The following is a 17,492-nucleotide window of genomic DNA, read 5'->3' as shown; positions in this document are numbered from 1 at the left end:
TGGACACCATTAAGACTGGAAGGGGCAGATAATGGTGGTGTTCTCATGCCGGCAGTGCGTAACACCAAGCGCTGAATCCTGCTGCAACAGATCTGCAGCACCCTGCCCACTCACTGTGCAAAGGCTGAACAGCTTCTCATGCTGGCTCATACTTTTTCCCCCACTTGCAGAGGTACAAACAACATCTTTCTGCTTCCCTCTGCGTTACAGTCTGTACCACGGTCTGGTGACACAGATGCAACCACGTTACTCCTCTCTTGGAACATCCATGCCACACTCAACAGCGCCTGCCGAGACCGCCAAGTAGAAGTCAAATCTATTTTCTTTGCAGTTTGGGCTACATTATCTCCTCCTTTCAGGTTGGACATTAGCAAAAATCTCTCTAGGAGTGGTCAGGCACTGGAATGGGCTGCCCAGGGCAGTGGTGGAGTCATCATCCCTGGAGGTGTTCAAGAAGCATTTAGATGTTGTACTGAGGTTCATGAGTTAGTGGGGAGATGTTGGTGGTAGGGGGACAGTTGGACTGGATGATCTTGGAGGTCTTTTCCAGCCTAGGTGATTGACTCTATGATTCTAAGACCAGATTTTTCAGTGGTTCTACCATAATAATCTATTTTTGGCGGTGTTACCTTTGCCAACTTGCAAACTGTTGAAAAAACGATGCACAAAGGTGGGGTAGAAGTTTTTCTGCTTGGTGGTTTTGGAGCTGGAAGGAATGGGAGAGGCTGCCAAGTCAAATGGCCTTGGGTTACTTACAGCAGCTCGCCATAAATACTTGAGTAACAGAATTATTTGAACTTTATATTGATGGAGTCCTTACGCCGGTTGTTCAACTTAGCATGGTTTAAAACAGAGTGCTGCTTCCAGTTAGGAGAAGACAGCATAAAATGTTAATGGGCTTCATCTGAGAAGGGAGCGTGGATTGGACTTGATGGGATTTATGCTCGCAGTGTGCCTGGCGAGCGCCAGCAGCTCCTCTGAATTCCTCCCTGGGTAAGGCATGAGGTTACAGCAGCGCCAGTGGAGGCGGATGGAAAACACAACCCTGTCAGATGGAGCCAGTGTGGGGCTGCTCCTGGGACTGGGGTTGATGCTGGGGCTGTGGTTGCCACTTCCCTGTCCCAAGCAGGGTTGGAGGGCAAATGGGGACAGGCACATACTGTGTTTTAAATAAGGTCATGGATGCAAGCTTGGGTTTTCTTGTCTGTTTTGGTTGATTTTTTTCTTCTCTAATGCTCTCTGTTTTGAAAATGCTGAGAACTTGGCGAGGGTCAGCAGTGGAAGTATTTGAGGCATCCAGCTGGTATTCCCTTCCCTCCTCATGCGAGGAGCACAGCTAGCCTGGGGCATGGGAGCCCAGCTGGGCATTATTTGGGCTCTGATGAGTGCGTGGCTGCCAGGTTGACTCCTGGTTCCCATCTCCCTTGAGGGACAGAAGCATGAAGCATTTAGGGACACAGTGGGCGTGGTGGGGATGGGCTGATGGCTGGACATGATGATCTTAGAGGTCTTTTCCAACAGTAATGACTCTATGATTCGGCAAGGGGGATGAGGGCAGCCCTTCTCCAGTCATCCCCTGGGCAGAGCCTGGAGCTGTGCTGAGGACAACCTTCAGCATCATGGGGCTGAGTCCCAGCAGACAGCTTATCTGGCTGCAGAGCTCCGTTCACAAAGCAGACTTGGCAGCCTGGCATCTGCACAATCTGAGTGCAGCCCTGCTGATGCTCTCTCCTCTCCTTTCATTTTTGCGAGTTTGCCATCTCCTAAAAATATCCTTTGGATCAAATGAGAGCATTTGGGTCTGCTGGGAGCTGGCAGGCAGGTTTGGAGAAGACGGTGGCTGTTTATTGCGCTCATGGGCATGATGGATGGTTCCCAGGGAGGAACCTGCTCACTCTGGACCACAGCTTTCTCCTGTGTGGGTTTTTGGAGATAAACTCCTCGCGGTCTTTGCCCTCCACCCCCCTCCTGTGTCCCTTTGTCCCCTCATCCCAGGCGATGTCTCCCTGGGGAGCCCGGGACTGCTTGGGAACTGTGTGAGCAGCTCCGAACACTGCTGCAGCTGAAAACACTCAGCAGGCAGGAACGGGTCTTGATGTGGGTCCTCTGTTAGGAGACATTCTCCTTCAGGAGGAGAAAAGAACACAAGAGAAGAGTAATGACACAGGGCTTTCTACAGCTTTCCTTTTAATTCCAGGATATAAGGAACCATTAGAGCAGAGAGCAGGTTTTATGCTGCACACCTTCAGCGTGCAGTCCAAATAAATGTCTGCATCTCTCTAGAGCCTGTTCTCTGCAGAAGCCACAAAGCCCTGTGTGCCGCGGGCTCGCCCGTCGTGGCACTTTGCACGAGGCTGCTGTGCCAGCAGTTCCTGTCACCCCTTCCCCCATCACAGGGTGCCTCGTCACCTCTGGGTCCAACGTGGAGTATCCTTGGCAAGAGGAGGAGAGGAGCCCAGGGAGCTGTGCACAGAGCTGAGGCCATATGCAAGGAGAGCACCCCAAGGTGGGATGGGGCCGGCTACGTGGCGATGTCGTGATTGCGCCGGGGCAGCCGCAGCAGGAAGGTCTGCAGGGAGCCGCTGCGCGGGAAGCCCGCCCGCTCCTTCTTGACCCTCCAGGCCTCCTCCTCCACCGAGTAGAGCTGCGTCAGCATCTTGTTGACAGTGTACACCGTGTCACCCTTGATGGTGGCGGTGAAGAGAGCTCCTTTGCTGTTCATGAACTGCCCGGGCAGAGCCGTCCACTGCCGTGACCTCAGGTTGAAGCAGTCGATGACGCAGCGCAGGAAGTCGTCTCCGGGGCCGTTGCGCATGACGTAGAGGTTGTCGCGGTGGGCCACCATGCAGTGCCCGTAGCTCTGGTGCCGCTTGAGCTCGGTGACGGGAAGCCACGCGTCCTGCTGGCTCTCATACTCATAGATGACGGTGGTGTCCAATGGCTTCCACAAGCAGACGAAGATCTGCCCCATGGCCTGGGCGCAGGGTGCAGCCGAGCTCGGCTGCGGCAGATCGGAGATGAATGTCCAAGTGTTGGAGGCCACGTCGTATCTCTCCACAGACTTGAGCGAGATCTTCTCGTACTCCCCGCCGATAGCATAAAGGCAGCCCTCGTGGCCCACCAGCCGGACGTCGTAGCGCAGCTGGTGTGGGCTGGGGAACTCGCTCCAGGCGTCGCTGTCGGCGTCGTAGCAGAAGCTGCTCTCCACCACCTGCTTGCTGGCCCCATAGACGCCGCCCACAATGTAAATCTTGTTGTCCATGGTCGCCATGCCGGCTAGGAACGTGCTGGCGCTCAGCGGCAGGCAGGAGAGCGTCCTCCATGTGTTGCTCTCCTCGTCCAGGTAGCAGATGGTCCTGGAGAGATCCTCCAGGAACTCAAAGGTGGGCGTGTGGGCTCCCACCGCCACGAAGGTGCTGGGAAGCAGGGCCTGCACGTAGGCCAGCAGGTCGGCGGGCAGGCAGCCCAGGTGCTCCTCCAGCTCGGCGTAGCTGTCCCGGATGTAGAGCGCAGCACAATGGAAGAGGTCCAGGAGGCCGAACACGGCGGCGGTGTGGTACAGCAGGAGGCAGTTGTCGGAGTCGATGGAGTGGATGAGGTACTTGGCCAAGGGCTTCACCTGCAGGAAGGCCGCGCACTCCACCGCCCGGAAGGTCTCCTCACCGCCCAGCACGGGCCGCTCGCCCGCCAGCACGCGCAGCATGGCCAGGAATCCAGCAGCGCTCAGCCCGCCCAGCCTGATCTCCTCCTGCGTGCTCTCCCTCATGCCCGAGCGGAACAGGGCACGGAAGTACTCGCTGCTCTCCACCAGCAACGCCTTCTCCACCGAGAAGCACTGCTCCTCCACACGGATCCGCACCCTTCCCGGAGGCCCTACCCGAGCACCTTCGTCCTCCGGGCTCATCCTGCCCGGCTCTGGGGCAGCCCCTCCTCGCTGTGCCCACCCTCGGGTGTCTGCCCTGCGTCCCGGCGGCTGCTTGCTGTAACCTAAATCCTTTCAGCTAAAGATAGCCCGGCTCGTGATCGGCCCCCGGGCAGCGTGCCCCTTCCACAGCTCCGTCCCAAAGCACAGCGAGGTTCCCTGGTGGCTGTGGAGCTGCCGGCAGGTTGGGGCATCCTCCTCATTTCCCACCACAGGCCATGGGCATCACAGGGCGGGCTGCACGTGGCTGCCCTCCCTGCTGGGAAGAGCACAGGGCCGTGCTATTTTTTGTCTATTTTTTCCCTTAGTTGTACGGCCGCAGTGGGGGACGGATGTGAGCAAATCTTCATGCCTTCAGCTCAGCCGTGGGAAAGGAGCTTTGCATGGCCCAGGGCAGGAGAGCCCTCCTTTGTGGGTTCTTCCTGGGGCTGCCCCCAGGAGGAGCAATGGGAGCAGAATCCATCCCTGGTAAACGGTCAGTAACACGGTGTGAGCTCTGTGGGGACGGTGCTGGCGCAGTGTCAGAGCAGCAGTGGGGCACCAGTGGTGACAGTGCTGTGCTCCCCAAAAGGTCCCTGTGCAGGAGAAGTGTGAAGCTTTGCTGCGCCCTGTGCTGGGAAGCAGAGCTTTCCCAGATGTGTAATGGCTTAAGGAAAAAAGTAAGATTTCTTTCAGATTGCTTTGGATCACTCTCCACCTGCATCCAAAGGGGGGTGTAGGGCAGGGGCGTGTGGCCATCCCCCCGAAATCAGTCCCCAAATGGCTGTCCTTCCTTCCACAGGGGGTTGATCCCGTCCCCCCTTGGAACTGTTTGCCGGCACTTTCACGTTCACAGACTATTTTGGGAGGGTTTAAAAATATCCTCCACACGCTCCCGGCTGCTGATACCGCCCGCACCCCGGATTGGGGCTGTGCACGGACCGCGGGGGCCGCGTCCAGCCCCATCTGGGTGCCCCATCCCAACCGCTGTGATCTCCATGACAACGCTGCCTCCAGCTCCCACCTCCTCCCCGGGTTTGGATCCCATCGCGCTGATGGCTCGGGGCGGTCGGCAGCGGTGAGTACTGCCCGTGCTCTGCTCTCCCTCTCTTTGCGTTTTGGATGCAGAAAGGGTGGTTTTGTGCTTGCTTCTTTGTTTTCTCCCCATGTTTTCCCCCCACCAACCCTGCCGGCACCAGACGTTATCCATGCTGAAACGCATTGAAGGAGCAGGGAACGCACAGGGATAGATAGGAGCACGCTGTGCCGGTGGGAGATGCACTGAGCGCGCTGTCCTCAGCTGAGCAGCACGGGAGGATTTAGGGGGTCCGTGCCCATTGGGGGTCCCAGCAAGGCGCATGGGATCATCGCAGAGCCGATACCAGCCGTTGTCTCTCTGCAAATCTGCTGCGGGGGCAAAGCAGGCAGAGGGACGGCAGTAGGGTGGCCGGGGACGCGTGTCCAGCCCGGCCCCGTGCGGCAGCTTGCCTTACAAGGAGTTTGGCTGCGACCCGAGCGGCGGGAGCAGCGCTCGCCTCCTCCTGCCTCATTCATTGCGAGCGGCACTGGGGCTGCTGCTCCCCGGCACCGCCGTGAGCTCCGAGCGCCCAACATCCCAGCGGCAGGTGGGACGCTGCTTTCTCTCTTTCTGGGGTGCGGGTAGAAATGGGGTCCCCCATCGTTGCTTCGCTCTCTCGCAGGACCGAGGATGGCCTCGATGTTCGGCAAACCGCGGGTCAGCACCGAGCGACCGCCGCAGAGCCCCGTGGCAGAGTGCAACGTGGCCATCCTGGGCTGCCGGGGGGCCGGAAAGTCAGGTGGGAGCAGCGCTGAGCCGCAGCTGCTGTATGGCTTTTCGGGAGCCGCGGGTGCCTGCACCGCTCCTGCTTCCAGCATTGGCACCACTGCAGCATCCCTGCCCCGGTGCCGGGCAGCATCCCTGCTATAATGGGGTTTTGTGTGTTTAGGAAAGGAAAAAGTTCCTCTGCAATCGTCCCAGAGCCCCCTGGGTCATGTGCACGGCTGTGGCTGCGTTTGCTTGTTTTGCATGTGATTCCCATGGATGTATATTTATATTAATGGCTATTTGTGGACCTTTTCGGTAGCAGCAGTGTTTCCACCTGTGTGATATGGGGCTGTGTTCTGCATGAGTCCTGCAGGAAGCACACAGGTCACCAAAAGTGGGTCCCCAGAGGCCATCTCTGTGCCCCACTCATGAGGTGAAAGCCTCTAAAAATCATCAAATCGTAGATGTTTGGCCCAGAATGGCTTTCTTTTTAGTGGAGAAAACAACATCACTTTGTAAGAGGCAATCCTGGGAAAGCCGTGGGACAAGTGGGCAGGATTTGGGGGGAAAAAGTTGCTTTTGGGTTGGGAAAAGGGGTGGAAGGCAGATGGGAGAGGGGTGAATGGCCCCACTGCTGCCTGCGGGTGGAGTGTGGCGGGATGGAAGGTGACAGCATGCTGTTCAGTGGGGTGACCATGCCATCCTCCTCCACCTCCTGCAGCGCTGACAGTGAAGTTTCTCACCAAGAGGTTTATCAGCGAGTACGACCCCAACCTGGGTAAGGCGTTTCTCCCCCCAGTTATTGCACCCCAGCATTCCCTGCATGTCCCCAGTGTGCTCTGCTTCCCATCTCCCACACTTCCCACGAGTACGGCATCTAAAAGGGGGAAAAAAAAAACAACACGGCACCAAAAAGCAAAACAAGGAAACAAAACCCATCAAATAAACAAACAAACCAACCCAAAAGACATGAGAAACGTCAAAAGGGCCGAATTCAACCCAAAACAGCGGTGAGAACAGGCGCATCCCATAGGAAGCAGCCATTCCTTGCATCTCCTCTCCAGATGTGGCCCTCCTTTAGGTGTGGCCCCCCATCCCTCTTTGGGATGTTGGCTGAGATGAGGAGCGCTGCACTGCAGGTGTCTCTGGGGACCGTGTGGTGCTGTGGAGTGGCTCTGGGCAGTTTCTTTTCCACCCTGTTTGAGCAGTTAATAACTATTTTCCTGGGCTTGTTTCCAGTCTGCAGTGAAGAGCTGTAAATGATTTATCAGGGACATTCGGGAGATATGGAGCCCGTCCAGGAACCGGCTCCAGCCCCTCATCGCTTCTAGGAAAGAAGGAAAAATCCTCTGTTCAGTTTCACAGCGGCTCTGCCATCTTCCCACAGCAAAACCTCCCCGAAAGGCACCCACCAGGAGCAGCTGGCAGAAGGCATCCCCCGATGGAGGAGCCCTCCTGGTTCCCAAAGCAAGGCCTTGCTGCTTTTGTCCCAGTGATCGGCGCTCAGCCCCGTGCTGAGCCCTTGACTGCCATGTCTCACTGGGTCGTGGCATTGAGATAAGGGCTGAGCCAGGGGTGATGGCCACACTGGAGCCCATGGTGGGGGTGGAAGCAATCAGCCGCCACTTGCAAAAATGCAGCAGATTCTGGGGTTAAACCTCAAGGAGATGAACCCTGTCAGGTTAGGGAGGCTGTGGTTAGGGTGGTTCAGAGCGGGTGGGAGCTCGATTTCTTGCCAAGTGGAGTCAGGAGGTGGAAAGAATAAATATGCCACCCTGCTTTCTGCATGCAGTGGGAGAAAAGCAGCTCCCAGCCAGGCCTGTCCCCACTGCATCCTTCCAAACGATGCTGTTGGAAGGAGCACAGTGTGTCCCCCGGCAGTGGATGCTCCTTACCAGAGGCTGAGCTATTTCCATGACACCTCAGCCAGGTTTTGCTTGGCACTGGGGTCGCACAACCCATCCTCAGAGCCACCCTTGCCTTGCAGAGGACACCTACGCCTCGGAGGAGCTGGTGGACCAGCAGCCCGTGCTGCTGAAGGTGATGGACACGGCCGACCAGGTGAGGGCCGGGCAGCGCCGGTGCCACAGTGACATGGTGCCACGCTCACCTCTCCTCTCATCCTCAGGATGGCCCCATCAACTGCGAGCGCTACCTGCACTGGGCCAACGCCTTCCTCGTTGTCTACAGCATCGACAACAGGAGGAGCTTTGAGGGCTGCGGCCGCTACCTCGATGTCCTCGCCCGGCATGCGCGGGGCTGCCAGCGCCAGAGCCCCGTGCTGCTGCTGGGCAACAAGCTGGACATGGAGCAGTACAGGTACCAACCGCCCTTCTTTTCCCAGTAGGAAACGGCCTCACTGCCAATGGGGCAGCGTCCTTGCTTGGAGCCCGTTGCTGCCTTTGGTGGGATGCCTTGGAGTAGCTATGGGGCCTTGACAAACTGAGCCTTCATCCCACTGGTCCTCAACCAGTGGTCCTGCTCTCAAGACCTGTCCCCTTTCTAAAGGGTTCTGTCATCACCTCCACACCCTACACCCTCACTTGCCTTTTTTTGTTGTCCCCTCGTTGCCAAAACAAGAGGACCCCTCAGCCCTTTCTAATGGGCCAAATGCACCAAGTGAGACCCCATTGCCCCTCCGCTCTCCTCAGGCAGGTGACCAAAGCCGAAGGGATGTCCCTGGCCACCAAGTTTGGGTGCCTGTTCTACGAGGTGTCGGCGTGCCAGGACTTCGCGGCGGTGCAGCACGTCTTCCACCAGGTGGTGCGGGAGCTGCGGCGCGAGGCAGAGCACAGCCCAGCCCTGCGGCCTCTCTTCGTCGCCGAGGAGCAGCCCTGCCTGGCCGTGGCCACCCGGCATGGCCTGGCCAGCTGCACCATCAACACTCTGTCTACTGTCAACCTCAAGGAGATCCCCTCGGTGGCCCAAGCCAAGCTGGTCACTGTCAAGTCGTCGCGAGCTCAGAGCAAAAGAAAAGCGCCCACGCTCACCTTGCTAAAAGGTTTCAAGATATTTTGAGGTGCATCCTTTCCCTGTCCTGCAGGGGGCTGGTAGCACCGGGCATGGGGACCTCATCCCACTGACCGCTGCACAGCCCTGCCTGGGTGATGCATCTGTGGATTTGGGCTTCGCCTGGAGCCAAGAAGCATTGCTGGAGAGCTGTGCTGTGCATGGCTGCTCGGGCTTCCATGTGTGAATGGGACCAACTCACCAGCAGGCAGATGGGAGCCCAGGGAGTGAGAACTGCTCCTTCATCAAACACAGAGACGCCTGTGTCTCACGGGTCCCCTCACCAAGCAATAACTAGGAACAATTTACTTTTTTCCTCCAAATGAGAAAGATGTGGAGAATGTCACAGGTGACTGCGGGCCTCAGGTGCCCTGAAACTGGTCCCTGTGCATTGAAGTAAGGAACACCAGAACAGCTGGTTTTTTAACCAACTTTTTACAGGACGATGTTCCTTTTCAAAGGTTTTGCAAGCAGAGATGCTTCATCGACCGGAACACATTCTTAAAAGCTTTTCTTTAAAAAAACCTGTCGTCTTTTCCAAATGTCTTAAGTTATTTCACGGCCTCCACGTGTGCCCTGTGAAGGGTGTGAAGCAGATCCTACTGCAGAGTGCTGTGTGCCATAGGCAGGCTGTGCCCATGCCAAGGCCCGGGGCTGCGTGCTCGTGTTTCTTGAGGTGAACGTTCTGCTTCTCCCCAGAGTCGCATCTATCCGCAGAGCAAGATACCATGTACATATTTGTACATACATTCATACAGATAGGACTACAGTGATATAGAGAGATTCAACACAGGATTTTGATCGAGCACTTTGGAAAATATTTTAATAAAGGTAACTTTTGAAAAGAACAAACGCTCCCCTGCTTCAGTGTCAGCGTTTCCATGTCTGCAGGTGAGGGCCTGGGCCCTGGCTGGCTGTGAGCCTCCACCTCTCCTCCCATCCCAGCAGGCGGCAGCTGAGTGAGGGGCGTAAAGATCAGACAGAGGAGGCTGCAGAGGGGAGGCACAGGTTTGCCTCTGAGACCTGAGCTGCTTCTACTGACACAGCTCTTTTGTCTTTTCTTTTCTTTTCTTTTCTTTTCTTTTCTTTTCTTTTCTTTTCTCTTTTTTTTTTTTTTCTTTTCTTTTCTCTTTTTTCTTTTTTTCCCTTTTATTTATTTATTTTTTTTCCAGGCTACAATTTTTCAACTTTTCAATCTCCAGTTTCTGTGCATTGAGACATTCTGGTAGGTTCCTTATGGCCTCACATCAGCTGTTACATGGCATCCTCTGCCGTCTCCCTGTACAGAGAGGTGACAGTCCCATCCTTCCACTGCACCAGCACCTCTCCCGATCTCTCATCCTGTGGCAGCGGCTCTGGCTTCTGCGGGCTTTCTGGGCTGTATTCTGGCACAGTTATGAGGGCTTGCTTGGTTTCCAGCTCAGAATTTTGGGCAGCTTGCGCTGCTTCTTTATACATGTGGATCTTCCTTTTCCTGCAGGGAAGGCATAAAAAGAAACTAAGGAGTGAAGCAGCGAGCCAGGCCCACATTTGGGGTGCGTGCCTACCTGAGCTGACTGCTCCCTCCATCTCTCTGCATGCTCAACACTGGGAATGCTTCAGCTGCTTACAGGAAGCCCTGCCAGCTGCACTGTGTCATGTAAGTGGTCTCAAGTGTTTGAGTACACACAGCCACAATGCTTACATTTGAAGAACACACAGTGCCCCACATCGCTTAAGCAAAGCAGTAACACCCAGCAAGCCGCCACTAAAATGAGGGGATGGCAGGGCAGACCTGCAGCATCTCTGTTGCTCTTACTTCAAGATGAAAGCTCTGATGCAGGTGTATGTTTCTCAGCCAGCGAGTTATCCCTCAGCTGAAGGACTGCTGTGCAGTGGGACAGCACAGGGAAACACTGTGGGAATGCAGATGGCTGGGAAGTCCTGCTTGAGTCCCTGAGTGCTCCTGTACTTATAGGAGAGCCCCTCACATACACATATTCCTCCTAACACATCTCTTGGGCTAGCCAATGCTTTGACAGATGCTTTACTAAGGATTCACAGAGCAGTAAAGTGGCTTGTTCTGAGTGAGAACATAAGGAGAGCAAAGAGCCATGCAAGGTTTTACAATGAACTGTTTGATGTTCTCACTGCAGCACCACACCTCAAATGACCTCTAAGTTTTCCTGACTTACCTGTTTCGTGAAATGTTAATGGACAGAAGGACAAAACCCAAAATGGTGACCACGAAGGAAAGCGCAAGGATGGAGTAATTCCATGGTGATGCTGGGGGAAAGCACAAACAGGCAGTGTGAGCACACATGCATGGAGCAGTGTGGCCTGCAGAGCCCAGCCAGGTTTCCTTAACAATCCCTACACCCTGGCTGCTATATCTCAGTTGCAAGCTGAGGCCAGAGGTGTTCAGCATCAAAAGCAGAACACTCAGCTCTTGTTTTTGGAGATAACCTCAGCCAACCCTCCCTCACTGGGTTGGAGACTTGCAGAATTGGTTCCTGCCTGTCACAGCTCTCTAAACCAGATCACAGCAAAGCCTCGTGCCTTGGCCTCAGGCATGTCCCACTTCCTTTGGAGGTGAAACCGAGGGTTTGTATTTCAGGGGTAAGTAACCCCCTTAGATAAATCTCTCAGGCACCTCAAGTAGCAGGAGGGTTCACATCCAAGGACTGTACATTTCTGTGTCAACTCTCAACCCCATAAATCGATGGGACTTACGGTCTTCTCTGCGGAAGAACCACAGCAGCTCCTCCAGCTTTTCTGGCTCCATATCCAGCAGAAGGCCAGCACTGTATGCTGTGTGGTCATACACGTCTGTGCTGGTAAGGGCTGCGGATAAGTAGCTATATTGTGCTGCTGTGGAGGAAAAGAACAGAAAGCCATGATGGTCTTTCACTGCAGGCAAAAAATAGCCTTCCCCTTAGCTCCCAGGGTTGTCCATGACATCTCTTCAAGCAAACAGAATGAAGCTCTGATGCACAACCTCATTTCATATGCTCAGAAAGGAGGGAGCATCTTTGAGGAATGCATTTCTGCACTGCCCCCAAGTGGGGCACCCAGAGCTGGAAAGACCCCAGGGTGCCCACTGCCCTCCCACATTTCCCAGCAGTGTGTGTGCACTGGGCCCCACGGGCAGCACTGACCTGGTTTCTCCTTGCACACACTCCTCTCTGCAGCACTTTGCCACTGAGCCTTGAGACCTCTCACATTCTCGAGTGCGACTCCTTTTTTGCTTGCCACCAGGTAGCCCTGGCTGCTGCCCAGAGGAAAGAGCAACGAATTGGAGCAGTTCCAGCTCGTGAAGCCCACGCTGTCACAAGGACTTATCTGCACTCTGTCGGCTTCCACCACAGAGAGGCAGCTCTGTGTGCCATGATTCCTCAAAGAATCTCCTTGCCAAAACCAGTTCTGGAAATGTGATGCTGAATTACAGTCTGACAGCAATAAATCCCCATCCGTTAGGCTGGCCTGTAAACACTGCTTGACTTTAGCATTTTGCAGCAGGAAAGTTTCAGTGTCTGCAAAGAAATCAGAATGTAAGCATGGACACCCACACACAGTTCACCCACACACCCTCATGACAGTCAGGTGTCCTCCTTGGTGCAAAAGAGGCTGCAATACTGCTGTGAACAAAGGTCTAGGGTGCAGATTTCCTCATGGCTAGGCCCAGCTGCTCATGGTGTATTGTGAGAAAAAGAGGGCCATGTCCTGGAGATGGAAAAGACCTATTTCCAGACAGCTGAGGTCCATGTATGCATGCCTCTGCCATGATACTACATGTGCACACTCAAAGAGGTGTTTGCCCTCAGCCAGTGAGGCATTTGTAAGGTCATACAACAATGCTGGAAACACTTGTACATGTGCCTCCAGCTCCTGTGAGCCTGCCCTACACACAACCTCATGCTGTAACCCCTGCTGAGCCTGGAGTGGGTGAGCCCATAAAGACACACAGCCCTAGCAAATGTAACCTACTTCACCCACACCATTGTCCTCTAAGCGAACACTCTACCTTGCAGCAGAAAAAATGAGATAATCCAGAGTAACTTCATATTTGTCTGTGCAGCTGGAGTGGATCACGACTTCACCAGTGTTTCTTCAGTTTGGAGATGCCTGGGAAAGAAAGGCAAGAGGTGAAGATCCTGTCACCAAGAGCCCTGGAAGTTACAAGAGTTATTGAGCACAAGGAGTGCAGACAGGAGGCCACTGTGTTTCTCTTCTGATGTCTACAGAAGATGAGACAAAAGTACAAGTAGAAATGATAATCTTTTAAACAAATCTGTGCTCATAAGGGTGTGGGATGAGGGAGAAGAAGGCTCAGCTTCAAGAGGAATAATAGCCTGCTTGCCATTGAGGCAAAGGTATCTCCCATTCATACGGGAAGCAGAAAGCAATTCCTTGACCTTTAGTCCCCCGCTTGTCAGTGGCATTAGTCCAGGTTTTATAGCTGCTTGTCCAATGTAGTTATTCAGCCTCCCTTAGAGGGCCCTGATCTGAGCGGAAGACTTTCAGTTTCCCTGGTCCCATCCCACCCAGCCTGACTGCATCTCTGCCACCTCCCAGTCCATGAGGCTGCCAGGACAATGTGAGCTGGGGCAGTTTTGTCCACACAGCCCATAAAAGCACAGCTTGAGTGCAGCCAGCACTACCAAGGATATTGCCTGGAGACTAATGACTGCCAAGGGAAGGAATGGAGTCAGAGGCAAGGAAAACTGTCCATTCTAAGTTCTCTTGAAACCAGAAATGTTGGATCCACTCAGCCCACTGCTCAGCTGCGAGGCAGTAGAGATGCTGCCGCTGCTCACTGGCTTTATCTGAATTGTCATCCACTCATAGGTGAATGGCCCCACGGGCGATTAATTATTATCTGAAGGCTGGACTTTAGTGGCTGTCTGATACTCACAACTTCTAGTTGTATTTATAGCATGGCCAGGAGCTGACTGAAGCTGCTCCCTGGAAGTCACTCACAGGCATGTTCCACAGCACCAGTTGTGTCAGTAACGCTCCTGCTGACTCCATGGGCAGGCGTTTGTCCTGTCGGTTATAGACCTAATGATAGCTCCTATTTCCACCCCCCACTCTCAATGTCTTCACAATTCAAAGTCCACAGTTTATAGCCAATCATGCATGCAGGCTTGCTCCCTGCTGCCAGAAAATCTCCTGTTAGCGATGCTTTTAGGACAGGACTCTGAAATACATCACGTGGTCTGGTTTGATCTTACACTTCGGAATATACAAATAAAACTGTTTGCAGCAGTTAGGCATGCCAATAGCCTCACGGTCCAGGTAAGCTTTAGCTGTTCACACAGCTCACTCCCCAGAAAGAAGGAAATGGAGTGCTGGTGCCAACGAAATCAACTTATAAGTCTGCTACACCCTTGTAAGAATGCCACCTGAACGTGTTAAATCTTGCTGTGCAAGGCTTCTGTCTAATGATTTGCTTGAGCAGGAAAATTTGACATACTTGTTGCTGATTTTCTCCTGAGGTGTTCCTCAACTTGAGAGACACCTCTGAGCAGCTGCACAGCAGGAACGCTCCAGAAGATTGCTAAAAGATGCCTCTTGGGAAGATGGATGTTTATCTTGTATTAGCAGGACAAGTCGGTAGAAGCCTTTAAAGGAAACTCCTGTTATTGTAAGGATCTTTTACATCCACTGAACTAGTTTGGAAGTTCTGTTCACCAAAGCTACAAATAAAGTGCTCTCAGGCCTGTATGCACCCCATGGGAGAGCTCCCTCAGGACTGTCAATCCTCCACGTGTGGCTGACCAGCGCGACCCAGAGCACAGAGTTAACCCGTAAGGAGCAGCGAGCCCCACATCGAGCACACCCTCAAGAGTTTGGATCTCCTCCAAAGTCATCTCCTCCACCTTTCCTCAGGAGATGCTTTGCTCTGCTCTCTGTGTCCCAGCTCGGCTGAGCACTGCATCACCAAACAAGGTGAGAGAGCGCGGGTGATGCCTTCCCCATTGCTCCCTTAGCCCTGTGTCTCAGCAGCTGCTCTGGCAGCCGTTGGATGGGGGCACACCCTTAGGTACAGGCCTCAGACAACTCGAGGCTGTGGAATTTGGTCACAGCCTCTGAAGACAGGGGGTGCTTCCCAGATCTGGTACAACATGGGGAACACAGATGAGAGGCAGTTACATGCATTTTGAGCATGTGTGGAAGCAGAAGGGATAAACAGGCCAGCGCCTATGAAGGAAGCATTCTGCCTGCGCTGTTCTGAATGTATGTTCGTACCTGAGCCATCTCATCTTTGTTTTCGTTTTGGAAATGGCATTTTCACACTGAAACCTGCAAAATGCAGATGCTGTGTCCTTGTCAAACAAGGAGTCACTCACCAATGCCACCCCCAAATCCTCTTGCTCAAACCTAGGATTTCTGGAATTTGATGGCATTTTATGAAACCTCAAGAAAACTGATCTTGTTCCACACATGCTGTGGAGCCACCTTTGCTTTCTGTGTGGATCCTTATCAGGCCTAACACTTTGGTTGCTTATCAAGTCAGATGTTGCTCTCACCCTGCAAATGACAAGTCCTCAGAGGCTCACTATAGTGATATAAGGTGGAAACAAAAAACATCTGGAAAGGCCATCCTGTTGGTGTCCCTCCTCATTACTCACTACACAGTATGAGACAACGTGCTTGTCGCATCCCAGACTCTGTAGAACCGTCTCCTCTTGTCATCCAGACCCTTTATCTGCTGGTTGTCTTAACTGATCATGTTAAGCTGTGTCAGTTATTCCAAACATATCACCCAAGCGGGACGCCCTGTCTTCGGGATTCATACAGGATATACAGTGTCACATCATGAAGAAACGAATGGATGAGTTTGTATATACAAAGGTACATTGAGAGCTGAGTTCACTTAAAGAACACAGGAAGAATGTTTAGTATTTAAAGCATCGAGACAGGAAGGCAGACCGTACTATTTTTCAAGCTTTGAAAAGTCAAAAGGTAAAGAGCAAATCTCAGTTAAAGCAGATGTCCCTGTAAGTGCTTCCAGGGCTGTTTATATGCAGGAGTTATCCCAGCCCACCCCTCCCTTGCCATTCAGTCTCTTCTTAGATGAGAAATGCAGCCTTTACTTAAAATTGAGAATCTTAGCTTTCTATGCAAAATAAATAAATGAACTTTCAAGGAACAGTAGCTGTACATGAACTCACAGGTGAGAGCACCAGGAATGGCAGCTAATCCCAGCTAACTCACCATGTCTCCAAGCCCCACCGTGTGAAGACGTCTCCCCAAGCACCTGTCAGCTCCCTCCTACGGCGACCAGGTCCTGTCCTCTCGGAGTGCTATGCACTGTGATTCATTCTGCTTCTGAGTCACCTGTGAAGGGAGTCCAACAGCTGAGGTTCGCCCCAGTCCCTGAAAAAAACACACCTCTTTAGTGAGGCCATGCACAGCAGAGGGTGAATGACCTTTCTTCAAAGAATGAGCCATCAGGAACTTCCAGTTTATTTGCTCAGGCTATTGGCATAATCAGTATTAAAAGAGCACGCTGAGTAAATGACGCTGCAATCAGTTACCCTGGGTTAAAACAAGTGATTCTGTTCATTCTGACTGGCTCAGCCCTAGTTACGTAGAGGAAATGCACTCTGGTAAATCAGATATTAGGCTTTTTTTTTTTTTTTTTTTTTTTCCCTCTCTTTCTTTTAAGAAAATGCTCATTCTGAGGCTCTCAGAGCATCTTAGATACCAACTGGTTTTGCAGACAAAGAGATTGTGCCACCGTTTTTTTACAGGTACTGGCAAGTGAGTTAGCAAAGTCAACAGGCTGCTAAGAGGCTGTACAGCCTGACAAGACTGATGTGTAGCATTTCTGTGCCAGTCACATCTGGGAAGAATAATTCCTTTTCAATACAGCCTCACTGCACTATGTGACTCGTGAATGGAGCTGCATATGGCACACCAAGTTTTTTGCACACAGCTAGCACCGCTTAGCTAAAGCTTAATGGGAGATGGGCACAGTCTCCATATGCTTGTCCAGTCCTGGGTGTATTCCAGCCTGGAACAAAGCATCTTTGGCACTGCAGCCCTGTTCCAGAGTGATTAATCTTTTGAATCCCACTCCACATCCGACTGAAAGTTTCCTCTGGCTGCCCCTGTGAAACTTCATCCCACATACATGCATCCTCCCCAGAGGGAGATGTTCTGCTGTTCATTGTCAGCCTGGCAGGGCTCGGGTCAGAGCTCTCACTCAGAACCATGTTCTCTGGGAAACAAGATCTCCCCACCTCAGAGGGAGACAAGTCAAAGCAGGGTGTCACACATGCTGTAATCACTCTCTTGTTCCTCCCCATTTCAGGGGGGACTGTTTAAAAAAATGCCGTCACACTAGGAGAGGTGTTTCCTTGTGAGCAAGGAAAAGCATCCTTGTGAGCCTTTCTTTATGCCAGGTACAGTGACAGGCCAGCAAGTGGTCCCATGAGCAACACAACCAAACTCCCTTGCCCACTGCCTTTGAAAAATGTGCAAGGAAAGAGGTGCCCAATAGCTCCTCCTGCACAGGAGACCCTCCATGCCCTGCTGTACCGCTTCCAAACCTGACAGCCAGAGCGGGGTGGCATGGGACAGCAAAACGTATCAGTGCACCAGGAAAGTAGCTCCTGTTTCAATCCTTGTCCCCCACAAAAAGAGGCAGAATGCAGGCTCGTAGCCAAGGTGCCTTTAGGATGTAGCACTGGAAATAAAACCAGTTCCCCTATGGTTACAGCAGGCTCTTGTTCCCAGTAATCCTCTGGGGAGGCACTCAGAAGCAATCTCTTCATCAGTGAGTGTTTTATTTCATGCTTCCCTTGA

At 53.1% G+C, this 17,492-nt stretch overlaps 3 protein-coding genes across 9 annotated transcripts; 1 reads left to right on the top strand and 2 right to left on the bottom strand.

Moving 5' to 3' along the window:
• Positions 1-2,521: 2,521 nt before the first annotated feature.
• On the bottom strand, positions 2,522-3,904 carry KBTBD13 (kelch repeat and BTB domain containing 13). Its single transcript, XM_042824351.1, has one exon. It carries the CDS (start codon positions 3,902-3,904, stop codon positions 2,522-2,524), a length of 1,383 nt encoding a protein of 460 aa, XP_042680285.1.
• A 147-nt stretch (positions 3,905-4,051) lies between these two features.
• Positions 4,052-9,550, top strand: RASL12 (RAS like family 12). Of its 2 annotated transcripts, XM_042824359.1 has the most exons (7): positions 4,052-4,106; positions 4,231-4,979; positions 5,602-5,718; positions 6,409-6,465; positions 7,675-7,748; positions 7,816-8,006; positions 8,339-9,550. In XM_042824359.1, the coding sequence occupies exons 3-7, from the start codon at positions 5,610-5,612 to the stop codon at positions 8,703-8,705; spliced, it is 798 nt and encodes a 265-aa protein (XP_042680293.1). In that variant the 5' UTR covers positions 4,052-4,106; positions 4,231-4,979; positions 5,602-5,609; the 3' UTR covers positions 8,706-9,550. The 2 variants fall into 2 exon arrangements, with proteins under 2 accessions (XP_042680293.1, XP_042680292.1); XM_042824358.1 differs by lacking the exon at positions 4,052-4,106 and having other exon boundaries at positions 4,206-4,979.
• On the bottom strand, positions 9,492-16,216 carry SLC51B (solute carrier family 51 subunit beta). 6 transcript variants are annotated; one of them, XM_042824353.1, is made up of 8 exons: positions 15,897-16,093; positions 14,152-14,299; positions 13,591-13,721; positions 12,700-12,800; positions 11,834-12,208; positions 11,409-11,546; positions 10,871-10,961; positions 9,492-10,170 (listed from the first exon to the last, which is right to left on the bottom strand). In XM_042824353.1, the coding sequence occupies exons 4-8, from the start codon at positions 12,737-12,739 to the stop codon at positions 9,951-9,953; spliced, it is 864 nt and encodes a 287-aa protein (XP_042680287.1). In that variant the 5' UTR covers positions 12,740-12,800; positions 13,591-13,721; positions 14,152-14,299; positions 15,897-16,093; the 3' UTR covers positions 9,492-9,950. The 6 variants fall into 6 exon arrangements, with proteins under 6 accessions (XP_042680287.1, XP_042680286.1, XP_042680288.1 ...); XM_042824352.1 differs by lacking the exons at positions 13,591-13,721; positions 14,152-14,299 and adding an exon at positions 16,112-16,216 and having other exon boundaries at positions 15,897-16,019; XM_042824354.1 differs by lacking the exon at positions 13,591-13,721.
• Between the last annotated feature and the right edge of the window lie 1,276 nt (positions 16,217-17,492).

Source organism: Centrocercus urophasianus, unplaced genomic scaffold (genome assembly GCF_019232065.1).
Source record: "Centrocercus urophasianus isolate 14NV4802_14NV808 unplaced genomic scaffold, USGS_Curo_1.0 seq_23, whole genome shotgun sequence".
NCBI classification, from domain to species: Eukaryota; Metazoa; Chordata; class Aves; order Galliformes; family Phasianidae; genus Centrocercus; species Centrocercus urophasianus.
The sequence above is the reverse complement of the archived record's forward strand: the minus strand, read 5'-3'. Positions and strand labels throughout refer to the sequence as shown.